This window comes from Mustela putorius, unplaced genomic scaffold (assembly GCF_011764305.1).
Source record: "Mustela putorius furo isolate JIRA1106 unplaced genomic scaffold, ASM1176430v1.1 tig00537227_pilon_pilon_pilon, whole genome shotgun sequence".
NCBI lineage: Eukaryota > Metazoa > Chordata > Mammalia > Carnivora > Mustelidae > Mustela > Mustela putorius.
This window is the reverse complement of record NW_025422368.1, coordinates 729,439-750,847: the sequence shown is the minus strand read 5'-3', so window position 1 is coordinate 750,847 and position 21,409 is coordinate 729,439. Positions and strand designations below refer to the sequence as shown.

Here is a 21,409-nt window from a genome sequence, read left to right as displayed (position 1 = left end):
CTGAGAGACATAAAGCAAAACAAAAACAAAAGCAAAAACAAAAAACAAATGCAATCCAGGCTTTTTTCTTAGTCACATAGTTTCTTAAATGTAGAATACATTATTTGCATCTTAATTCAATATTGCATATAAAACAATTTTAATGTCATGAGCGTTCAAGTATTTGCATTAGATAATGTTAGACTTATGAAGTTGGTATTCAGTTATTAAGCAGTGAAAGACATTTTGGAGTTATTGTATTTAAGTCATAATTTTGCTCAGAGTTCAGTCAGTTATAGAATTTAATATTGTCTAATTTTTCACTTTATTATCTAAAATAAGAGTGCTATGATATCTAAAACATAGATGCTACATGTAATCTCTATGACAAGGTTTGCCGTCTATGATAGTCCAGTGTTTGAATCATTACATGACAATAATAAAAACATTTTCCTGTATTGTTACCTTATTTGCCTCAGTTTCTTTAACTTTTATTACTACTGTACCCATCATTTCAAAAAGAGACTAAAAATAGGTAAGTGATATGTATGATAAAATTAAAAAATTTAAAAGCCACTAATCTTATGTTAAATAAAATTGTTTAAAGCTCTTTCTAAATAAATGGTCATTTCCATAGATCAAGTCCATTCTCCTAAATAATGCATTTTTCTTGCCTCATTATATTTATTTTACTTCCACTGGTAGTTGTTTATTTAAAATATGCCATAATCATTTAGCTTTTTTTGAAGCAGAGAGAAGCTGATGAACATTGCAGTTCTTACGCCACAAAGATGACTTTCTAGTAAAGTTGCATCAGTTCAAGGGATCTTGCTCTTCATTCAGGGAAAGTATATTTAAAGAATATACTGAAGGAAAGTTCTTTTCATAAAATCTAGTATGCTTTATATGTCTTAAGGCTAATGAAATAATCATGGGTGTTAAAGGACCTTAGCGACTTTGTGTCATCTAGAGTCAATCATCATTTGTTTGAGTGTCAACAATGGTTGTTTACAATGTTCTTATTTTTAGCCCTGTGAAACCTTTCTTCAGGATATTCCAACATTACAGTTGCTCATCCTCTGATCAATTCCACTGGGAGAAGAGTAATCTTAAAGTCAGTTGTGGAGACCTAAGTGCGGGCTCCAGGGCTGTTGTCCATGAGGACTGTGTTAGCCGCAGATACAAACAAAATAATCTAATAATATTACAAGTACAGGGAACTTTTCCAGGTACAGGTTGTATGTATCCTTTGGGAATTTCTTTGAACTTAATTTTTTCACTGATGAAGAAAAAGTTTCTGGTAATTGTCATAACATATGTATTGGTAGGCACAGAGAGACAGATATAAAAGTTTGTACCATATGAGAAAAGTGTTAGATGTTAGACTAAAAAGTGAATATTTTTAATTATGTAGTAAATTACATTAATTATAATTCAAAAAAGACAAAAATTCACTCCAGCTTAGGGCTTACCTGTATTCCTTGATGTAGACATATTTCATGATGTCATAAATATTTAAAACACAAATTAAAGGTCAGATAATGTTTTGTGATTTCTATGTTTTCATATATTCAAAACTAAACAATTAGAAAATAAAAGAAATAATAACATTCAAGAAGATTATTTTAAAATTTCTTAGTGAAATATTTTAAAATATTTGTGATGGAAAGACTACATTAAAACCATAGAGATAACACTATACTTAATGGGCTTAATATTTTCAAGATGCCATTTTTGTCCTAAATATTTCCATGAATTAATTGTAATCTTACCTTTTAAGTCCTCCCTTTTAAAGTTTTTACTTATTTATTTGACAGCTAGAGACTGAGAGAGAATGAGAGAGAGGATGAAGCAGGGTAAGAGGCGGAAGGAGAAGCAGAATCCCTGCTGAGCAGGAAGTCCATTGCAGGACAGGATCCCAGGATCTTGAGAATATGACCTGAGCCAAAGGCAGACACTTAATTAACTGAGCTACCGAGGTGCTCCTAAACCTCCATTTAATTAAAAATTATTTCTAGAATTTATCTAGAACTTTTCAGTGTGTGGAATACAAAATGATATAGGGCAAGAGCTCCTCATTTTAATATAATATTAGTAAAAGTTTTGTTGGTGTAGGAAGAATAAATAGGTTTGTTACTTTAAACAGGAAAATATTAATTTAGGTGAATAGTAGCCTATCAATTTGGAAAGGCTGGGAACTTCTGAGTGACACTCTTTTTTGTTTGTTTGTTTGTTTTTAAGATTCATTTATTTGAGAGAGAGAGAGAGTGTGTGTGTGTGCATTTGTGTGCATGTGCTTGATGAGCAGGGGGAGGGGTAGAGGGACAAGGAGAGAACCTCAAGGAGATACTCCCTGCAGTGGCCATGCCAGAGCTTGATCTCATGATCCATGTAAGAACTGAGCCAAAATAAAGAGGTGATGTGGATAAAGGGGAACCCTCTTACACTGTTGGTGGGAATGCAAGTTGCTGCAGCCTCTTTGGGGAACAGTGTGGAGATTCCTCAAGAAATTAAAAATAGAACTTCCCTATGACCCTACCATTGCACTCCTGGGTATCTACCCCAAAGATACAGATGCAGTGAAAAGAAGGGCCATCTGTACCTCAATGTTTATAGCAACAATGGCCACCGTCGCCAAACTGTGGAAAGAACCAAGATGCCCTTCAACGGACGAATGGATAAGGAAGATGTGGTCCATATACACTATGGAGTATTATGCCTCCATCAGAAAGGATGAATACCCAACTTTTGTATCAACATGGACGGGACTGGAAGAGATTATACTGAGTGAAATAAGTCAAGCAGAGAGAGTCAATTATCATATGGTTTCACTTATTTGTGGAGCATAACAAATTGCATGGAGGACATATGGAGTTAGAGAGGAAAAGGGAGTTGGGGGAAATTGGAAGGGGAGGTGAACCATGAGAGACTATGGACTCTAAAAAACATTCTGAGGGGTTTGAATTGGTGGGTGGGTGGGAGGTCGGGGTACCAGTTGGTGGGTATTATAGAGGGCACGTATTGCATGGAGCAATGGGTGTGGTGAAAAAATAATGAATACTGTTATGCTGAAAACAAATAAAAAATAAATTTAAAAAAAAGTCAACTTTAAACCGACGGAGTCACCCAAGTGTTCCTGGGTGACATTCTTATAATGACCCTCAGGACAATTTAGGATTAACTCACAGAGAGAGGCTACCACTGGAGATACAATTTAAAAATATTATATCTTAACTATGATCCAGGGTTCAGATGGAAGGGAGCAAAAAGATGTCACTACTTCTTCATCCATCAAAACTGCTTCTCTAGGAATTTGGGAATTCAACAATGCTTCAAAGAAAAGCCCACATGTTTCCAAAACTTGTCTACTGGTAGAAGAAAAAGTTAAAATGAACAGAAAGTCAACCCCTAAGTCTTTGTTCCATTCTAAATTCAGAGTCTGTGTAGATCTAATTGGTAGAACAAAATCTGGGTCAAAAACACATTTAAACTTTCCAATCTTTTCTTCTAGAAAGCACATGACATAGATCTTGACTATCTAATCTGTAACATGTACCAGAATCTAATATAGTATTTTTATTCTTAAGCTACTCACAATAGCATTAGCAGTAACAACATGCTATTTCTTACAAATATGTAAGAGTCATTTCCTGTCATTCACACTAGATGGGACATGAACCCTCAACAAAGTCACCAATTTAAATCATTCAGTGTTATGTTCTTAATCATAGTCAATCTGATACAGAAATCAAGTGGATTTTTAAGAGGTGTTTGTTTCTAATGTCCATGCCCATAAAGTGTTCTAATTATCTATCAAATTCAGTTTTGATTTAGTTTGAACTAATTGACAATGAACTATGATATTTCTAAGCTTCATAAGAATAAGTAGTACTTGGAGCATATACAAACCCTCACTTATAAATATGAAGAAAGGCAAGAACACCTAGGTCTTAAAAGAATTACAATCTTCTTGATAATATGAAATAGAAAACAGCAAGTCAAATCAAAACAAAACAAAAAGAAAATAAACAATAAAGGTAAAATTACTTAGAAAAACTATAAATGATATAGGCTATTCACATGACTTTAATGTTGATTCTTTGAATAATTAGTAGTGTGTATAAAATCCTAAATTTAATAAGGAAAAAAGAACAACATTAAATCACAAGAATCAGGAATGAAATGGGGGTGGCACAACATATTCTTCTGCTATTAAAAAAAAGAAAACATTTTTACTAAAATTAATGATTTTTAAATAAAAATATTTTAAGTAGAACAAAATTATGAATAAAAGAGAAATGCAAATTTTAAATATCTTAAACTAACTGAATTTTTATTAATGATATTCCTATGAAGTATAAATAGCTTCACCAGTGTTTACTTGCAAACATTTAAGAAAAAAGAAGATAACTTTTATATAAACTCTGTCAGAAATAGTAGTAAAGAAAATACTCTCCTACTATATGAGTCTCTCATAAATGTCATATGGACATTAAACTAAAAAATTGTAGACAAATCTCACTCAAAAATTAAGTTAAAAGTTCAAACAGACAAATAATAAATAAAGTACTTCAATAAAAAAGAACAATGAAATCTCACTGACATGTATGTATGTACCACAAATGCTGAGGTAATTCAATAATTTTTAAAAAATGAATTTTAGATTTTCTACATCTAGTTATGAAAGAATGGCAACCATAGATTTGCCTCCCATCACAAAACAATTAAACTCTGGAGAAAATACATGAACCAAATATTTTTGGAGATTGCCCAAAAAGTTGTGAATGACTGTAATTCCTGAGAAAGGGAACAAATCAGAAGGAAAAGATTTTAAACTTGAATATATAGCAATAGAAACAAACCAAACCTAAAATTAAGTTAAAAAGGAAAAATAATGAACAGGCATTCAGTGACAACTGAGAAAATACATGTAACTGGAAGAAGAGGGACCAGAAAAACAATATTAAGTACAAAGGGCAGATATTTTTCATATTTGATGACAAATCTAACCACACAGATGCAAGAAAATGGGCAAAATCCCATAGATAGATATAGAGAAATCCCATAGACAGAGAGAAAACCAAATAAAGCTCATCAGAAGGGACATCACACACATGCACATCAAAGTTAAAGCATGAACTTGTTGTCAGAAACAATTCAAACCAGAACAGTGTAAAGTCTTTAAACTGCTTAAAGATTGGAGGAGGGGAGACCAAACCAACATGTATGTGCAGAAAACACAGGCTTCAGAACTAAAGGCAAAATAAGGAGCTTTTTCAGATAAGGGAGATCAAGAGAATACGTTATATCAAATTTGTGCCCTAAGAAATACCAAAGAGAGTTGTCCTAGCTAAAGGGAAATATCATCAAGATAAAATAGGAAGGATCTCTAGGATCCTGGAGAAGCTGTTTTCCCACTAATGGCAAAACTAAGAATGTGTGAGGAGAGGGAATTTCTTTCTCTTTCAGTATGTTCCTTGGTGGTTTCACTTTTTGGTTCTAGTGCAGGTGGCTGAACCCAGCCATGGTTCTCACTCCTGAAGGAATTCCCAGGCTTCTGGGATCCTTAACACCACCTCTCTTATGTCTTCAAATCAGAGATGGATGTATGACTGCCTGCTCTGGCAGTCTCTGTGTTACTTCAAAATCCTCCTTTTCCAACCCCAACTCTTCACCTGACTATTTGGGTTATTCTGCATATAAAATTTTCTTCTAATACAAGTATGACATATTAACAGTAGAGATAAGAAATGAATTTCTAAAAGTAAGGGTTGTTATCCACTCAGATGAAAAATGGTGAATTTCCTCTGCATAGATTATGAAGTTAAAAAAAAAAAGAATCAAATACTTCTCATCCAAATGTATTTAATTGTTATTATTATTTAGTTCAGTAGGTAGAAGGATAGTTTTCATGCTCTCTGGAGAGCGTTTCTACTTCCCAAAGGTCTGATAAGTTCCTAATGAATCATTTCTTCTCTCACTTCTCTTTTGCATTCTGAGCACATTACTGGTGAGAAAGTTGTTTGTGCCTGGCTACCATCTTGCAGAGGGAATGTAAACTGCTCCGGTTTCCCTCCTCAAGACAGAATTTCTCTCAGGACTGGACCAGGTTTGTTGTTGCTTTAATCAGTGAAAAAGTACAATAAATTAAAAGAGAGATCGAGAGAGAAAAAACTACAATTGTTGCTAGTGCTTGTTCATCTTAGCACATGGAGTCTGATCTGGCCAGGGAAGAGATGCAATCTGTGTTATAGGAAACCAAGGTGCACTTCTTTTTATACTCCTGTTTCTTCATGATTTCACATATAGTAGAGAGTTTACAAGGAGAGAAATGGTTCATTCTTAAGAATATCTTTTATATCTAGTTTTTTCTCAACACATTCTTTTTTAGATTTCTTTAGTTACTTTTTTTTTCAATTTTTCTGTTGAAACCAGAAGTTTTGTATAAAATGTGTATTTAAGGAAACCATACATTTTTTAGTTGATAGGCCCTACCAGAGTTTATTTTGATGATTTTTCTGCCTTCTAAAATCAAACAGTCAACATTGCTGTTAACTTTTAATTTTTTTCAAGGAAGTAAATATAAATACTGGACTATATTGACTTCTAGTATACTTGCGTTGTCTCAACCTGTGTTGAAAGAATGTCACCATTAGTGAAACCATGGCAATGACCGAAATAAAGATGACAAGAGATATTATGAGACATTGTGTAATTTATATCTTATATAATTTTTATTTATCATAAATATACAACTTACATAATAATTTTTATATATTTATAAAACTATGTTTATAAAATATGAAAGATATTTCCATAGTATGTAAATATTTGAATTGTTAGTTTTATTTTATATTTTATGATAGCTTATTGAATAGTAAACCACTTCCTTCCTCAATCTCATGCCTCTAAAGAAGCTTTTTAAATATTTTTTCTTAATTTCTCCATACATAAAATAAAATAAAAATTACTTCCTTTTTCTACCACCATGTTTTAGGGACACCTATAGCCATAACATCACATGTCTAAGTAAATATAATGCAAGCTTGTTTAAATACACATTTCTTCCTTTTCCCCCATTTTTACCTATCTTAAAATTGTCATATGTGCCCTCTTTCCTCCATATGCACAGAACTTTGTATTTTTACTAGATTTGTTTGTTTCTGAAAGGACAGAATAATCTCTATCCAAGATCTTAGAATTCCCTACCTAGTTTGCACCCTTGAAAACTCCAAAGGGAATAAAAGTGGGAAAGAAGGAAGGATGGAAGGAAGGAGGGAGGGAAAGCAGGAAAAAAGGAGAAAGAGAAAAAACAAAAGTCTGATGAAATCATGCTTAGAAAATATACTCAAGAATTGCTTCTGTTTTTAGTAAGTGAATTGTGCCAATAAGAGTGCACATCACCATAAGGACAAAAAATAATGAAAGAAATAAGAATATGAGTTACCAGGTAAAAAAGAAGATTCTTTTGTCAGAATATGAAGCTTTTCTCCTTGTAATAAAAGAAAAATAAATATAATATTTGTCTGTTATCTTTACAGTAGATAAGGAAGCTAAATGATTTTAAAAAAATAAAAAGATATCATCAATTTAATAGAGTTTCACTCCAAATGAAGTTTTAAGTGGATTATTATGTCTGTGAGAAATATATTCCACAGAGAAGGCAACTTTCAATGGTAATAACTGATAATAACTCAAGGGAAAGCAATCGATGAGATCTTGTTTCTATACACTTTGCTAGAATCTCTATTTCTCCAAAGCATGCTTAGAGAACAAGCCTGCATTATTTGCAAAATAGGTATATCTCAAAGGGTGACCAATCAGATTAAATTCTTTATTCTTTAAAAATAACAATTTGTTCTGTATTGCTGTTTTGTAATTTATTGGGAACAATACGATAAAATTTTTTCCATTCTAGCTTTTAGTTATTTTTACTTAAACTAGTGTTCTGATCACTTATTTCTTTCATTTTTACATCTCTCCAGTTCCACCTACATCTCAGCCATGAAAAACGAACTTAATTGGAATTACTCAGAAGTGACAGAGTTCATTCTGCTAGGCTTTGGAACCCCTCCAAAACTACAAATCCTCTTATTCCTAGTGTTCTTGCTAATCTATACAGTCACTGTAGTGGGAAATATTAGCATGATAATTGTCATTAAGATGGATTCCAGACTTCAAATGCCTATGTATTTCTTCCTTAGAAACTTGTCCTATTTAGATCTCTGCTACTCCACAGTCATCGCTCCCAAAACTTTAGCTAACTTCATGTCTAGTGAAAAGAAGATTTCTTACAATGGGTGTGCAGCCCAGTTTTTCTTCTTTGCTCTATTTGTCACAACTGAAGGCTTCCTTTTGGCTGTAATGGCATTTGATCGATTCTCGGCCATTTGCTCCCCTCTCCTTTACCCTGTGCACATGTCACAGAAAGTCTGTGCTCAGTTGGTGACTGGATCCTACATCTGTGGAGGCATCAACTCCATCGTGCAAACAGGTTTCACCTTCAGTTTGCGTTTCTGTGGAGAAAACAGACTGGACCACTTTTTCTGTGACGTCCCAGCCCTGATCAAGATCTCTTGTGATGACACTTTTGTGAACGAGATTGTGCTGTTCATTCTCTCTGCCCTCATCATCATTACCACCACAACTGTCATTCTGGTTTCCTATGCTTACATCCTCTCCACTGTCCTGAAGATCCCCTCTACCCACAGCAGGGGTAAGACCTTCTCCACCTGCGGTTCCCATATAGCTGTGGTGAGTTTGTTCTATGGGACTGTGTTCTTTATGTATGCCCAGCCTGGTGCCATCTCCTCCCCAGAACAAAACAAGATCGTAGCGGTGCTCTACACATTGATAATACCAATGCTAAACCCTTTAATATACAGTCTGAGAAACAGAGATGTGAAAGATGCTGTGAAGAGAATACTACACTGGAAATGATTCTTTCCGTAATGTTTGTAAAGCCATGAGCCAGTAGACACTGTTTGTTTTCTAAGGGTTCCAGTTATCCTTGTTCTTGGAATATTAATATATAAAAGATATTTTTATATATGACATCAAATGCTTTTCTGTGATACAAAATGGTATTTCTATGCTTAGAATATATGAAAACATTGTTTTCAATTTTGGATGTGATAATAATATCTTCATTTCAGTTTTACTTTAGGAAGTAAGTAGTAAGAGCTGCTATTGTATGAGAATTAAAATATTACATCTGTGTGAACTATTTTATCCTACAAAGCAAGTATATTAATACTCATTTGGAAAAGAAAGCAGCCACACTGTGTAGGGGCAAAACAGAATGGTAATGGTTACATATAGTACTTTTGAGTTTTACTCAAACCTTTCTTTCCCAAAGACTCAGGTTTATATTTTGAAGACTATCATCCTTAGAATTGCTACTGCTATAAAAAGAGGATCCCCAGAATATTATTTAAGAATTATTTACATGGAAAATATGTGGCAGTAATATTGTATTAATTTTTAATTCGTTTTTTCTAAAAATTAAATGATATATTTTATAATAAAAGCTTATACATAAAGAACATATAACATCACTTTTATCACTGTTTTTCAAATGAGTACATTGAGGCAGTTGGAGACTAAGTAACTTGGTATAGTCAAAACTCAACACTAGTATGGTTCCAGAATTTTTATTATTCAAATATATATTGCAAAGCATGTGGAATATTCTAAAGATGTAATCTCATAATCTAGAAACAGCTATTTATGAAAGGAGGTATAGATATGGGGTCAGTTCTGTCATTGACCCATTATCCTGTCATTATTTTAATTTTTTCTTTAGAGAGAGAGAACAAACACAAGCGAGGATGGGGGCTGGGCAAGGGAAAGGGAGAGAGAGTCTCAAGCAGTTTCCATGCCAACTCGGGGTTCAATCTCATGACTCTGAGATCATGACCTGAGCTGAGTCAGACGCTTACCCGAATGAGCCACCCATGTGCCCCATATCCTGCCATTATTTGTGCAAATATTATTCTGTTTATTCTCTTTTGATATTTTAATCAATTTTGCATGTGAAGTAGCATAACATTTGTATATAATTTTATTTTTTGTCTTTTTTCACATATACTTACCCATTCAAAATCTGATATTTTCAAATATTAAAGTTTTCATATATTATATTTGAATTTTAGTTATTATAAAGTTTTTTTTTTATCTTATATGGTGTGGACTGAGGTCTTTATTCAAGTGTTTTTCCAACAGTTAGGAATATTTTTAACATTTAAAAAATGTAGAAAGGAAATAAAAGTTTTGTCCTGCTTTGTCATAATAATATATACTTTTTATATACTACTGAATAAATTTTTCTAATGCTTTAAAATCCTGTTTTAACATGATAGGAGTAGTTCCATAATATTCTTTTCTAAAGTAAGTGCCTAATTATCATGGTAAATGATATGATTGAGAGGATCCAGAACTGCTCAGTGTTCCTGGAGGGCTCTGGCTCCAGAAGCAAATTCTGGATGGACACAGCTGCAGTTGCTGCCATCTGGTGGCTGTCATCCAACTAAATCTGAAGTGAATTCTGGATACTGTGATAGAAAGGAACTTCCAGAACGATGGGTAAGAATTCAAAGCTCTCCAATCAAGAAATGGGCAGAGGACATGAACAGACATTTCTGCAAAGAAGACATCCAGATGGCCAACAGACACATGAAAAAGTGCTCCATCAGGGAAATACAAATCAAAACCACAATGCGATATCACCTCACACCAGTCAGAATGGCTAAAATCAACAAGTCAGGAAATGACAGATGCTGGAGAGGATGCGGAGAAAGGGGAACCATCCTACACTGTTGGTGGGAATGCAAGCTGGTGCAACCTCTCTGGAAAACAGCATGGAGGTTCCTCAAAATGTTGAAAATAGAACTGCCCTATGACCCAGAAATTGCACTATTGGGTATTTACCCTAAAGATACAAACGTAGTGATCCAAAGGGGCACGTGTACTCGAATGTTTATAGCAGCAATGTCCACAATAGCTAAACCATGGAAAGGACCTAGATGTCCATCAACAGATGAATGGATCAAGAAGATGTGGTATATATACACAATGGAATACTATGCAGCCATCAAAAGAAATGAAATCTTGCCATTTGCAACAACATGGATGGAACTAGAGGGTATCATGCTTAGCAAAATAAGTCAAGTGGAGAAAGACAACTATCATATGATCATATGATCTCCCTGATATGAGGAAGTGGTGATGCAACATGGGGGCTTAAGTGGGTAGGAGAAGAATAAATGAAAGAAGATGGGATTGGGAGGGAGACAAACCATAAGTGACTCTTAATCTCACAAAACAAACTGAGGGTTGCTTGGGGGAGGGGGTTTGGGAGAAGGGGGTGGTATTATGGACATTGGGGAGGGTATGTGCTTTGGTGAGTGCTGTGAAGTGTGTAAACCTGGTGATTCACAGACCTGTACCCCTGGGTAAAAAATATATGTTTATAAAAAATAAAAAATTATTTTAAAAAAAAGAAATTGATAGAATTCCCACAATTAAAAATAAAAGCCTTAAAGCTAAAAAAAAAAAAGTTATATTGGTTAAAGGACATATTGAGATGAATTACACATTTATTTACTTCTCTAAGATCTTGTATCCTTGTACTTTTCATTCTTTTATAACTACTTTGATTCCCTCTAACTGAGCTCTTGACACAGATTATTGTTTACCTAAGGCTCTAGCTTATCCTTTTGATAAGCGATTTTATTGGCTCAATATTTCCGATCAAATCTATATCATCAAAAAAAAAAAAATTCAAAGCTCTTCCTAATTACTTAGTTTCCATCTCCACCATATTGTCCTGAGCAAGGGAGGTTGGTTTACTGCAAGAAGATATGTGAAAAGTAAGCCTATACCTGTGTCTTCCTGAGGTAAAGTTGTTTGACATTGCCACCCTTGCTTTCCCTTCTTTCCTTTTGTGCTTTTCCCTCACCAAAAGTAAGTCCTGTAGAATCTCATCCTTTTTTCAGAAAAGGGCTGTGTAGAAAATGGAAAATATTTGCTAATTATATTATTTCTGAATTTGTCTTGAGATACAGTTTCATGGGATTTTACTGAATTTTATCAGAATGGTTGTATAGTATGTTTATAATCAAGACAGAATTATTTGTTTTCCTCACAAGAATTATGGCACATTTTGGACTCAAGCTTGTCTTAAACATCATTAAAAGATGGCAACATTTTCTGGGGCGCCTGGGTGGCTCTCAGTGGGTTAAGCCTCTGCCTTCGGCTCGGGTCATAATCCCAGGGTCATGGGATCAAGTCCCGCATTGGGCTGTCTGCTCAGTGGGGAGCCTGCTTCTCCGTATCTCTCTCTCTGCCTACCTCTCTGCCTACTTTGATCTCTGTCTGTCAAATAAATAAATAAAATCTTTTTTTTTTAAATGGCAACTTTTTCCAACTTTTCTATTCTGAAAAGAGATCATATAACATATTATTTCTTCATTGAAGGTTTGGGAGAACTGATTGGTGATGCCATCTGGACAAAGAGTTTTTATTATGGAAGAGTTTGAATAATGATTGAGTTGCTTTAGTGGCGACCAAAAGTGGTGATATTCAAAATATTTAACAAGTTGTTCAGTAATGTTTATATACCAATGCTTAATATATCAATCAATGCAAAATAGTCCCTTTAATTTTATTAAACTGCTTAAATAGTGGTAGTTTTTAATACAAATCATTCTAAATGTTTTCATATCAATACTTACTTCTTTTCTTTTCTTTTTTCTTTCCTTTCCTTTCCTTTTCTTTTAATTTCTTCTCTTCTCTTTTTCCTTTTTTTTTCTTTCTTTATTTTTTTTCTTTTTCAAATTGTTGGGAGAAATATTTGACTTGACATGCTATCACTAAATGTGATTTGATACAGGGACACTAGAGTAGACAAAACCATTACAATAGTTATTTCATTACATTGAAAGTCATTAGATAATGTCGTGTTTGAAAAAGTAAAATTTTGTTTCAACAAAATTGTTCATAATTTTGAATCCTGTGAAACTTCTGCTAAGCCAGTATCAATTACATTAAAATTATTCTAATCCCTCTTGTTCCTGATATTAGAAGTCACTCAACCTTTTATCATTCTGGGTCATATTATCCATGGATTTTGCATAGGTGCTCTTTATTAAGCTGGGAAATTGCTGAGAGTTGTTATCAGACACGATTGTCTGGTTTTGTCAAATGTTTTTCCCATGTTCAATTGAGGTGATTGTTCCTTATGAATTTCTTAGTAAAACTATCTTTTCTCCAGCTACTTTATTGTAAGAATACAGTATATAATACATACAATGTACAAAATATGTGTTAATTGTATGTGTTTATGTTATAAGTAAGGCTCTGGTCAACAGTAGACTATTAATAAAGTTTTGGGGGTGTCAAAAGTTTCTATGTGGACTTTTGGCTATGTGTGTGAGTTGGTCAGCACACATATATGCATGCACATAAACACACACACATATACATATATATGATATGAATTTTTATATATCACGTTTATATGTAATATATAACATATGAATTTAAAGATAAATTTGTATATTTGGTTTATTAAGTATATGTGAAATCCATTTTAGTTTGTTAAAATAGTAAATTAATTAAATTAAATTAATTATTTAAAAATTCTATTTATTTGACAGACAGAGATCACAAGTAGGCAGACAGGCAGGCAGAGAGAGAGAGGGTGAAGCTGGCTCCTTGCTGAGCAAAGAGTCCATGCAAGGCTCCATCCCAGTACCCTGGGATCATGACCTGAGCTGAAGGCAGAGGCTTTAACCCACTGAGCCACCCAGGTGCCCCAGATTAATTTATTTTTGAATGTTAGACCAGTTTTATATTCCTAGGATAACTTCTACCTAGTTATATTATAGTTTTGCTGTTTTTCTAGATTGAATTTACTAAATATTGATTAGAAACTTTGCATTTATGTTCACAGCAGATACTGGCTAGTAGTTATCTTGTCCTTTTCCTATCTAGTTTACCACTAACCTTACACTAGTTTCATACACTAAACTAGAAAGTGTTTTCTCATTTTAATTTCCTTGGGAAAGTTTGTGTAGAATTATCACTAAGTTTTTACTTTTATGTTTGGTAGAATTCACCAGTGAACCAAACCAGAGTTTTTCTTTATGGGATCATTTTTAACTACATTTTCAAATTTTGAAGTGCTCTAAGTGAAATGAACCGGAATAATTACTGGGCTTACCATATTTCTTTCCCACCTTTCAGAAATCACTATACACACACACACACACAAACACACACACAGAGCCCGAGTGAGAGAGAGAGAGAGATGTTCTCTCTTGAATCTCTCTTGATTCAGGCAAGAGAGTGACTCTGGCACCTATGACTTCTTCTTGACAAGAATCAGAATTCTAGGCATATCTTTTAACTTCCAGGTCAAATTAAACTTCTTTGTCAATCTTCCTAAGTAGCAGCAATACAGTTATTTTAGTTAGGATTTTTTTTTTTTTAATTCTCAGTTTAAGAAGGGGCTTCCATAGGTATGGCCAATGTACCCATTGCTTCTCACTGAACACTGAAGAGTCCTGTGGATTAAAATTAAATTTCATGTTATAGGTAAAACTGTTCTACTGTTGATGAAGCTGCCTGCATAGGCTGCATGATGTTCACGGAAGAATGTTATATATTTCTGTTACTTTTTTTGAAGAATAATCTCACTTTCTGAAGCCAGATTCTTTTTGGGGATGACGTTTTGATTCTTAAGATCATTTCTCTAAGTTCTTGGCATTTTGTATTCCAACCTCGAGAATTCTCTTTGATTCTATGTCATAAATGATCTGGATGTCCATCATTCATAGGCCAGGAATGATTCCTTTTTTTTTAAGGAATCACTATAGTAGGAGTCAGTCATGTGCCTTTTATTTTTTAAATATGTTTGAGTTCACTGGTTGAATCTTTTTACCCCACTGGTGTTGCTAATCCTCTCTTCTGGACAGTAAAATTACACTTGTTAGCCCACTCTGCACTCTTGAACTTTGGGAAGACAGACATCTTCAATGCCACACTGACAGTTCACTTTCTTCAAACCAACAGTTTCTTTTAAAATTTGTTTTGTTTTAAAATTTTAAAATTTGGGGGAGATGGAGAGAAGGGAGTTGAGAGAAATTGGAGGGAGAGATGAGCCACGAAAAACTATGGACCCAGAAAAACAATCTGACGTTTTGAAGGGGTGGGGGGGGTGGGGGTTGGAGGTTGGGGGACCCTGGTGGTGGGTATTATGGAGGGCACATATTGCATGGAGACTGGATGTAGTGCATAAACAAATGAATTATGTTACACTGAAAAGAAATTAAATTTAAAAAAATGGGAAAAAGAAAAAAATTTAAATTTAAAAAATTTAAAATTTGTTTTCCTCCTTTGTGGGCAGGCCCATTTATCTTGTTTATTTTTTCTTCTTATTGTGTAATCTTAGTGTCATATCATTGGTGCAGTTGCTGTTGAAATGTAACTTAGTGTTTCATAGTATATGTGAGATATAATAATAATGATACCTTGCATAAATATAAGGCTGTGTTTTACATATTTTAACTTATTTAACCCATACAGCAACTCTATGAGAAAATATTATTGTTTCTTTTTTAATTTTTAATTTTTATAAACATATAATATATTTTTATCCCCAGGGGTATAGGTCTGTGATTTGCCAGGTTTACACACTTCACAGCACTCATCATAGCACATACCCTCCCCAGTGTCCATAACCCCACCCCCCTTCTCCCAAACCCCCTCCCCCCAACAACCCTCAGTTTGTTTTGTGAGATTAAGAGTCACTTATGGTTTGTCTCCCTCCCAATCCCATCTTCTTTCATTTATTCTTCTCCTACCCCCTTAACCACCCATGTTGCATCATAACTTCCTCATATCAGGGAGATCATATGATAGTTGTCTTTCTCCGCTTGACTTATTTCGCTAAACAGGATACGCTCTAGTTCCATCCATGTTGTCGCAAATGGCAAGATTTCATTTCTTTTGATGGCTGCATAGTATTCCAAGGTGTATATATACCACATCTTCTTGATCCATTCATCTGTTGATGGACATCTAGGCTCTTTCCAAAGTTTGGCTATTGTGGACATTGCGGCTATACATTCGGTTGCACGTGCCCCTTTGGATCACTACGTTTGTATCTTTAGGGTAAATACCCAGTAGAGCAATTGCAGGGTCATAGGGCAGTTCTATTTTCAACATTTTGAGGAATCTCCATACTGTTTTCCAGAGTGGTTGCACCAGCTTGCATTCCCACCAACAGTGTAGGATGGTTCCCCTTTCTTCGCATCCTCTCCATCATCTGTCATTTCCTGACTTGTTGATTTTAGCCATTCTGACTGATGTGAAGTGATATCTCATTGTGGTTTTGATTTGTATTTCAATGATGCCGAGTGATATGGAGCACTTTTTCCTGTGTCTGTTGGCCATCTGGATGTATTTTTTGCAGAAATGTCTGTTCATGTCCTCTGCACATTTCTTTCTTTTTTTTTTAAATTCTTAATTTTTTATAAACATATTTTTTATCCCCAGGGGTACAGGTCTGTGAATCACCATCTTTACACACTTCACAGCACTCACCAAAGCACATACCCTCCCCAATGTCCATAATCACACCCCCTTTCCCCAAACCCCCTCCCCCAAGCAACCCTCAGTTTCTTTTGCGAGATTAAGAGTCACTTATGCTTTGTCTCCCTCCCAGTCACATCTTGTTTCATTGATTCTTCTCCTACCCACTTAAGCCCCCATGTTGCATCACCACTTCCTCATATCAAGGAGATCATATGATAGTTGCCTTTCTCTGCTTGACTTATTTCACTAAGCATGATACGCTCTAGTTCCATCCATTGTTGTCGCAAATGGCAAATTTCATTTCTTTTGATGGCTGCATAGTATTCCATTGTGTATATATACCACTTCTTCTTTATCCATTCATCTGTTGATGGACATCTAGTTTCATTCCATAGTTTGGCTATTGTGGACATTGCTGCTATAAACATTCGGGTGCACGTGCCACTTTGGATCTCTACGTTGGTTTCTTTAGGGTAAATACCCAGTAGTGCAATTACTGGGTCATAGGGCAGTTCTATTTTCAACATTTTGAGGAACCTCCATGCTGTTTTCCAGAGTGGTTGCACCAGCTTGCATTCCCACCAACAGTGTAGGAGGGTTCCCCTTTCTCCGCATCCTCTCCAGCATCTGTCATTTCCTGACTTGTTGATTTTAGCCTTTCTGACTGGTGTGAAGTGATATCTCATTGAGGTTTTGATTTGTATTTCCCTGATGCCGAGTGATATGGAGCACTTTTTCATGTGTCTGTTGGCCATCTGTATGTCTTCTTGCAGAAATGTCTGTTCATGTCCTCTGCCCATTTCTTGATTGGATTATTTGTTCTTTGGGTGTTCAGTTTGCTAAGATTTAAAGATTCTGGACACTAGTCCTTCATTGATATGTCGTTTGCAAATATCTTCTCCCATTCTGTCAGTTGTCTTTTGATTTTGTTAACTGTTTCCTTTGCTGTGCAAAAGCTTTACATCTTGATAAAATACCAATAGTTCATTTTTACCCTTGCTTCCCTTGCCTTTGGCATTGTTCCTAGGAGGATGTTGTTGCGGCTGAGGTCGAAGAGGTTGCTGCCTGTGTTCTCCTCAAGGATTTTGATGGATTCCTTTTGCACATTGAGGTCCTTCATCCATTTTGAGTCTCCTTTGTGTGTGGTGTAAGGAAATGGTCCAGTTACATTTTTCAGCATGTGGCTGTCCAATTTTCCCAGCACCATTTATTGAAGAGGCTGTCTTTTTTCCATTGGACATTCTTTCCTGCTTTGTCGAAGATTAGTTGACTGTAGAGTTGAGGGTCTATTTCTGGGATCTCTATTCTGTTCTATTGATCTATGTGTCTCTTTTTGTGCCAGTACCATGCTGTCTTGATGATGACAGCTTTGTAATAGAGCTTGATCTGGAATTGTGATGCCACCAACTTTGGCTTTCTTTCTCAATATCCCTTTGGCTATTCGAGGTCTTTTCTGGTTCCATATAAATTTTAGAATTATTTGTTCCATTTCTTTGAAAAAGATGGATGGTACTTTGATAGGAATTGCATTAAATGTGTAGATTGCTTTAGGTAGCATAGACATTTTCACAATATTTATTCTTCCAATCCAGGAGCATGGAACATTTTTCCATTTCTTTGTGTCTTCCTCAATTTCTTTCATGAGTACTTTATAGTTTTCGGAGTATAGATTCTGTGCCTCCTTGGTTAGGTTTATTCCTAGGTATCTTATGGTTTTGGGTGCAATTGTAAATGGGATTGACTCCTTAATTTCCCTTTCTTCTGTCTTTCTGTTGGTGTAGAGAAATGCAACTGATTTCTGTGCATTGATTTTTTTTAATAATTTTTTATTTTTAATAAATATATATTTTTATCCCCAGGGGTACAGGTCTGTGAATCACCAGGTTTACACACTTCACAGCACTCACCAAAGCACATACCCTCCCCAATGTCCATAATACCACCCCCTTCTCCCAAACCCCCTCCCCCAAGCAACCCTCAGTTTGTTTTGTGAGATTAAGAGTCACTTATGGTTTGTCTCCCTCCCAATCCCATCTTCTTTCATTTATTCTTCTCGTACCCACTTAAGCCCCCATGTTGCATCACCACTTCCTCATATCAGGGAGATCATATGATCATATGATAGTTGTCTTTCTCCGCTTGACTTATTTTGCTAAGCATGATACCCTCTAGTTCTATCCATGTTGTCGCAAATGGCAAGATTTCATTTCTTTTGATGGCTGCATAGTATTCCATTGTGTATATATACCACATCTTCTTGATCCATTCATCTGTTGACATCTAGGTTCTTTCCATAGTTTGGCTATTGTGGACATTGCTGCTGTAAACATTAGGGTGCACGTGCCCCTTTGGATCACTACATTTGTATCCTTAGGGTAAATACCCAATAGTGTAATTGCTGGGTCATAGGGCAGTTCTATTTTCAACATTTTGAGGAACCTCCATGCTGTTTTCCAGAGTGGCTGCACCAGCTTGCATTCCCACCAACAGTGTAGGAAGGTTCCCCTTTCTCCGCATCCTCGCCAGCATCTGCCATTTCCTGACTTGTTGATTTTAGCCATTCTGACTGGTGTGAGGTGATATCTCATTGTGGTTTTGATTTGTATTTCCCTGATGCCGAGTGATATGGAGCACTTTTTCATGTGTCTGTTCGCCATCTGGATGTTTTCTTTGCAGAAATGTCTGTTCATGTCCTCTGCCCTTTTCTTGATTGGATTATTTGTTCTTTGGGTCTTGAGTTTGCTAAGTTCTTTATACATTCTGGGCACTAGTCCTTTATCTGATATGTCGTTTGCAAATATCTTCTCCCATTCTGTCAGTTGTCTTTTGATTTTGTTAACTGTTTCCTTTGTTGGGCAAAAGTTTTTGATCTTGATGAAATCCCAATAGTTCATTTTTGCCCTTGCTTCCCTTGCCTTTGGCGTTGTTCCTAGGAAGATGTTGCTGCGGCTGAGGTCGAAGAGGTTGCTGTCTGTGTTCTCCTCAAGGATTTTGATGGATTCCTTTTGCACATTGAGGTCTTTCATCCATTTTGAGTCTATTTTTGTGTGTGGTGTAAGGGAATGGTCCAATTCATTTTTCTGCATGTGGATGTCCAATTTTCCCAGCACCATTTATTGAAGAGGCTGTCTTTTTTCCATTGGACATTCTTTCCTGCTTTGTCGAAGATTAGTTGACCATAGAGTTGAGGGACTTTTTCTGGGCTCTCTTCTGTTCCATTGATCTATGGGTCTATTTTTGTGCCAGTATCATGCTGTCTTGATGATGAAAGCTTTGTAATAGAGCTGATCTGGAATTGTGATGCCACCAACGTTGGCTTTCTTTTTCAATATCCCTTTGGCTATTCGAGGTCTTTTCTGGTTCCATATAAATTTTAGAATTATTTGTTCCATTTCTTTGAAAAAGATGGATGGTACTTTGATAGGAATTGCATTAAATGTGTAGATTGCTTTAGGTAGCATAGACATTTTCACAATATTTATTCTTCCAATCCAGGAGCATGGAACATTTTTCCATTTCTTTGTGTTTTCCTCAATTTCTTTCATGAGTACTTTATAGTTTTCGGAGTATAGATTCTGTGCCTCCTTGGTTAGGTTTATTCCTAGGTATCTTATGGTTTTGGGTGCAATTGTAAATGGGATTGACTCCTTAATTTCCCTTTCTTCTGTTTTGCTGTTGGTTTTTGCTGTTGGTGTAGAAAATTGATTTCTGTGCATTGATTTTATATCCTGACACTTTACTGAATTCCTGTATAAGTTCTAGCAATTTTGGAGTGGAGTCTTTTGGGTTTTCCACATATAGTATCATATCATCTGCGAAGAGTGATAATTTAACTTCTTCTTTGCCGATTTGGATGCCTTTAATTTCCTTTTGTTGTCTGATTGCTGAAGATAGGACCTCTAGTACAATGTTGAATAGCAGTGGTGATAATGGACATCCCTGCCATGTTCCTGACCTTAGTGGAAAAGCTTTCAGTTTTTCTCCATTGAGAATGATATTTGCAGTGGGTTTTTCGTAGATGGCTTTGATGATATTGAGGTATGTGCCCTCTATCCCTACACTTTGAAGAGTTTTGATCAGGAAGGGATGCTGTACTTTGTCAAATGCTTTTTCAGTATGTATTGAGAGTATCATATGGTTCCTGTTCTTCCTTTTATTGATGTTTTGTATCACATTGACTGATTTGCGGATGTTGAACCAACTTTGCAGCCCTGGAATAAATCCCACTTGGTCGTGGTGAATAATCCTTTTAATGTACTGTTGAATCCTATTGGCTAGTATTTTGTTGAGTATATTCGCATCTGTGTTCATCAAGGATATTGGTCTATAGCACTCTTTTTTGATGGGATCCATGTCTGGTTTGGGGATCAAGGTGATGTTGGCCTCATAAAATGAGTTTGGAAGTTTTCCTTCCATTTTTATTTTTTGGAACAGTTTCAGGAGAATAGGAATTAGTTCTTCTTTAAATGTTTGGTAGAATTCCCCCAGGAAGCCGTCTGGCCCTGGGCTTTTCTTTGTTTGGAGGTTTTTAATGACTGTTTCAATCCACTTACTGGTTATGGGACTGTTCAGGCTTTCTCCTTCTTCCTGGTTCAGTTGTGGTAGTTTATATGTTTATAGGAATGCATCCATTTCTTCCAGATTGTCTAATTTGTTGGCGTAGTGTTGCTCATAGTATGTTCTTATAATAGTTTGTATTTCTTTGGTGTTAGTTGTGATCTCTCCTCTTTCATTCATGATTTTTTTTTATTTGGGTCCTTTCTCTTTTCTTTTTGATAAGTCGGGCTAGGGGTTTATCAATTTTATTAATTCTTTCAAAGAACCAGCTCCT

General features: G+C 35.4%; 1 protein-coding gene across 1 annotated transcript; it reads left to right on the top strand.

Annotated features, from left to right (window-relative positions):
* The first annotated feature begins 7,983 nt into the window (after positions 1–7,983).
* LOC101678690 (olfactory receptor 12-like) lies at positions 7,984–8,919 on the top strand. Its single transcript, XM_004782164.1, has one exon. The coding sequence runs from the start codon at positions 7,984–7,986 to the stop codon at positions 8,917–8,919; it is 936 nt and encodes a 311-aa protein (XP_004782221.1).
* The last annotated feature ends 12,490 nt before the right edge of the window (positions 8,920–21,409 follow it).

Bases quoted from the DNA above. Each gene is read 5' to 3' on its own strand.
- LOC101678690 (XM_004782164.1), top strand. From the start codon at position 7,984: ATGAAAAACGAACTTAATTGGAATTACTCAGAAGTGACAGAGTTCATT.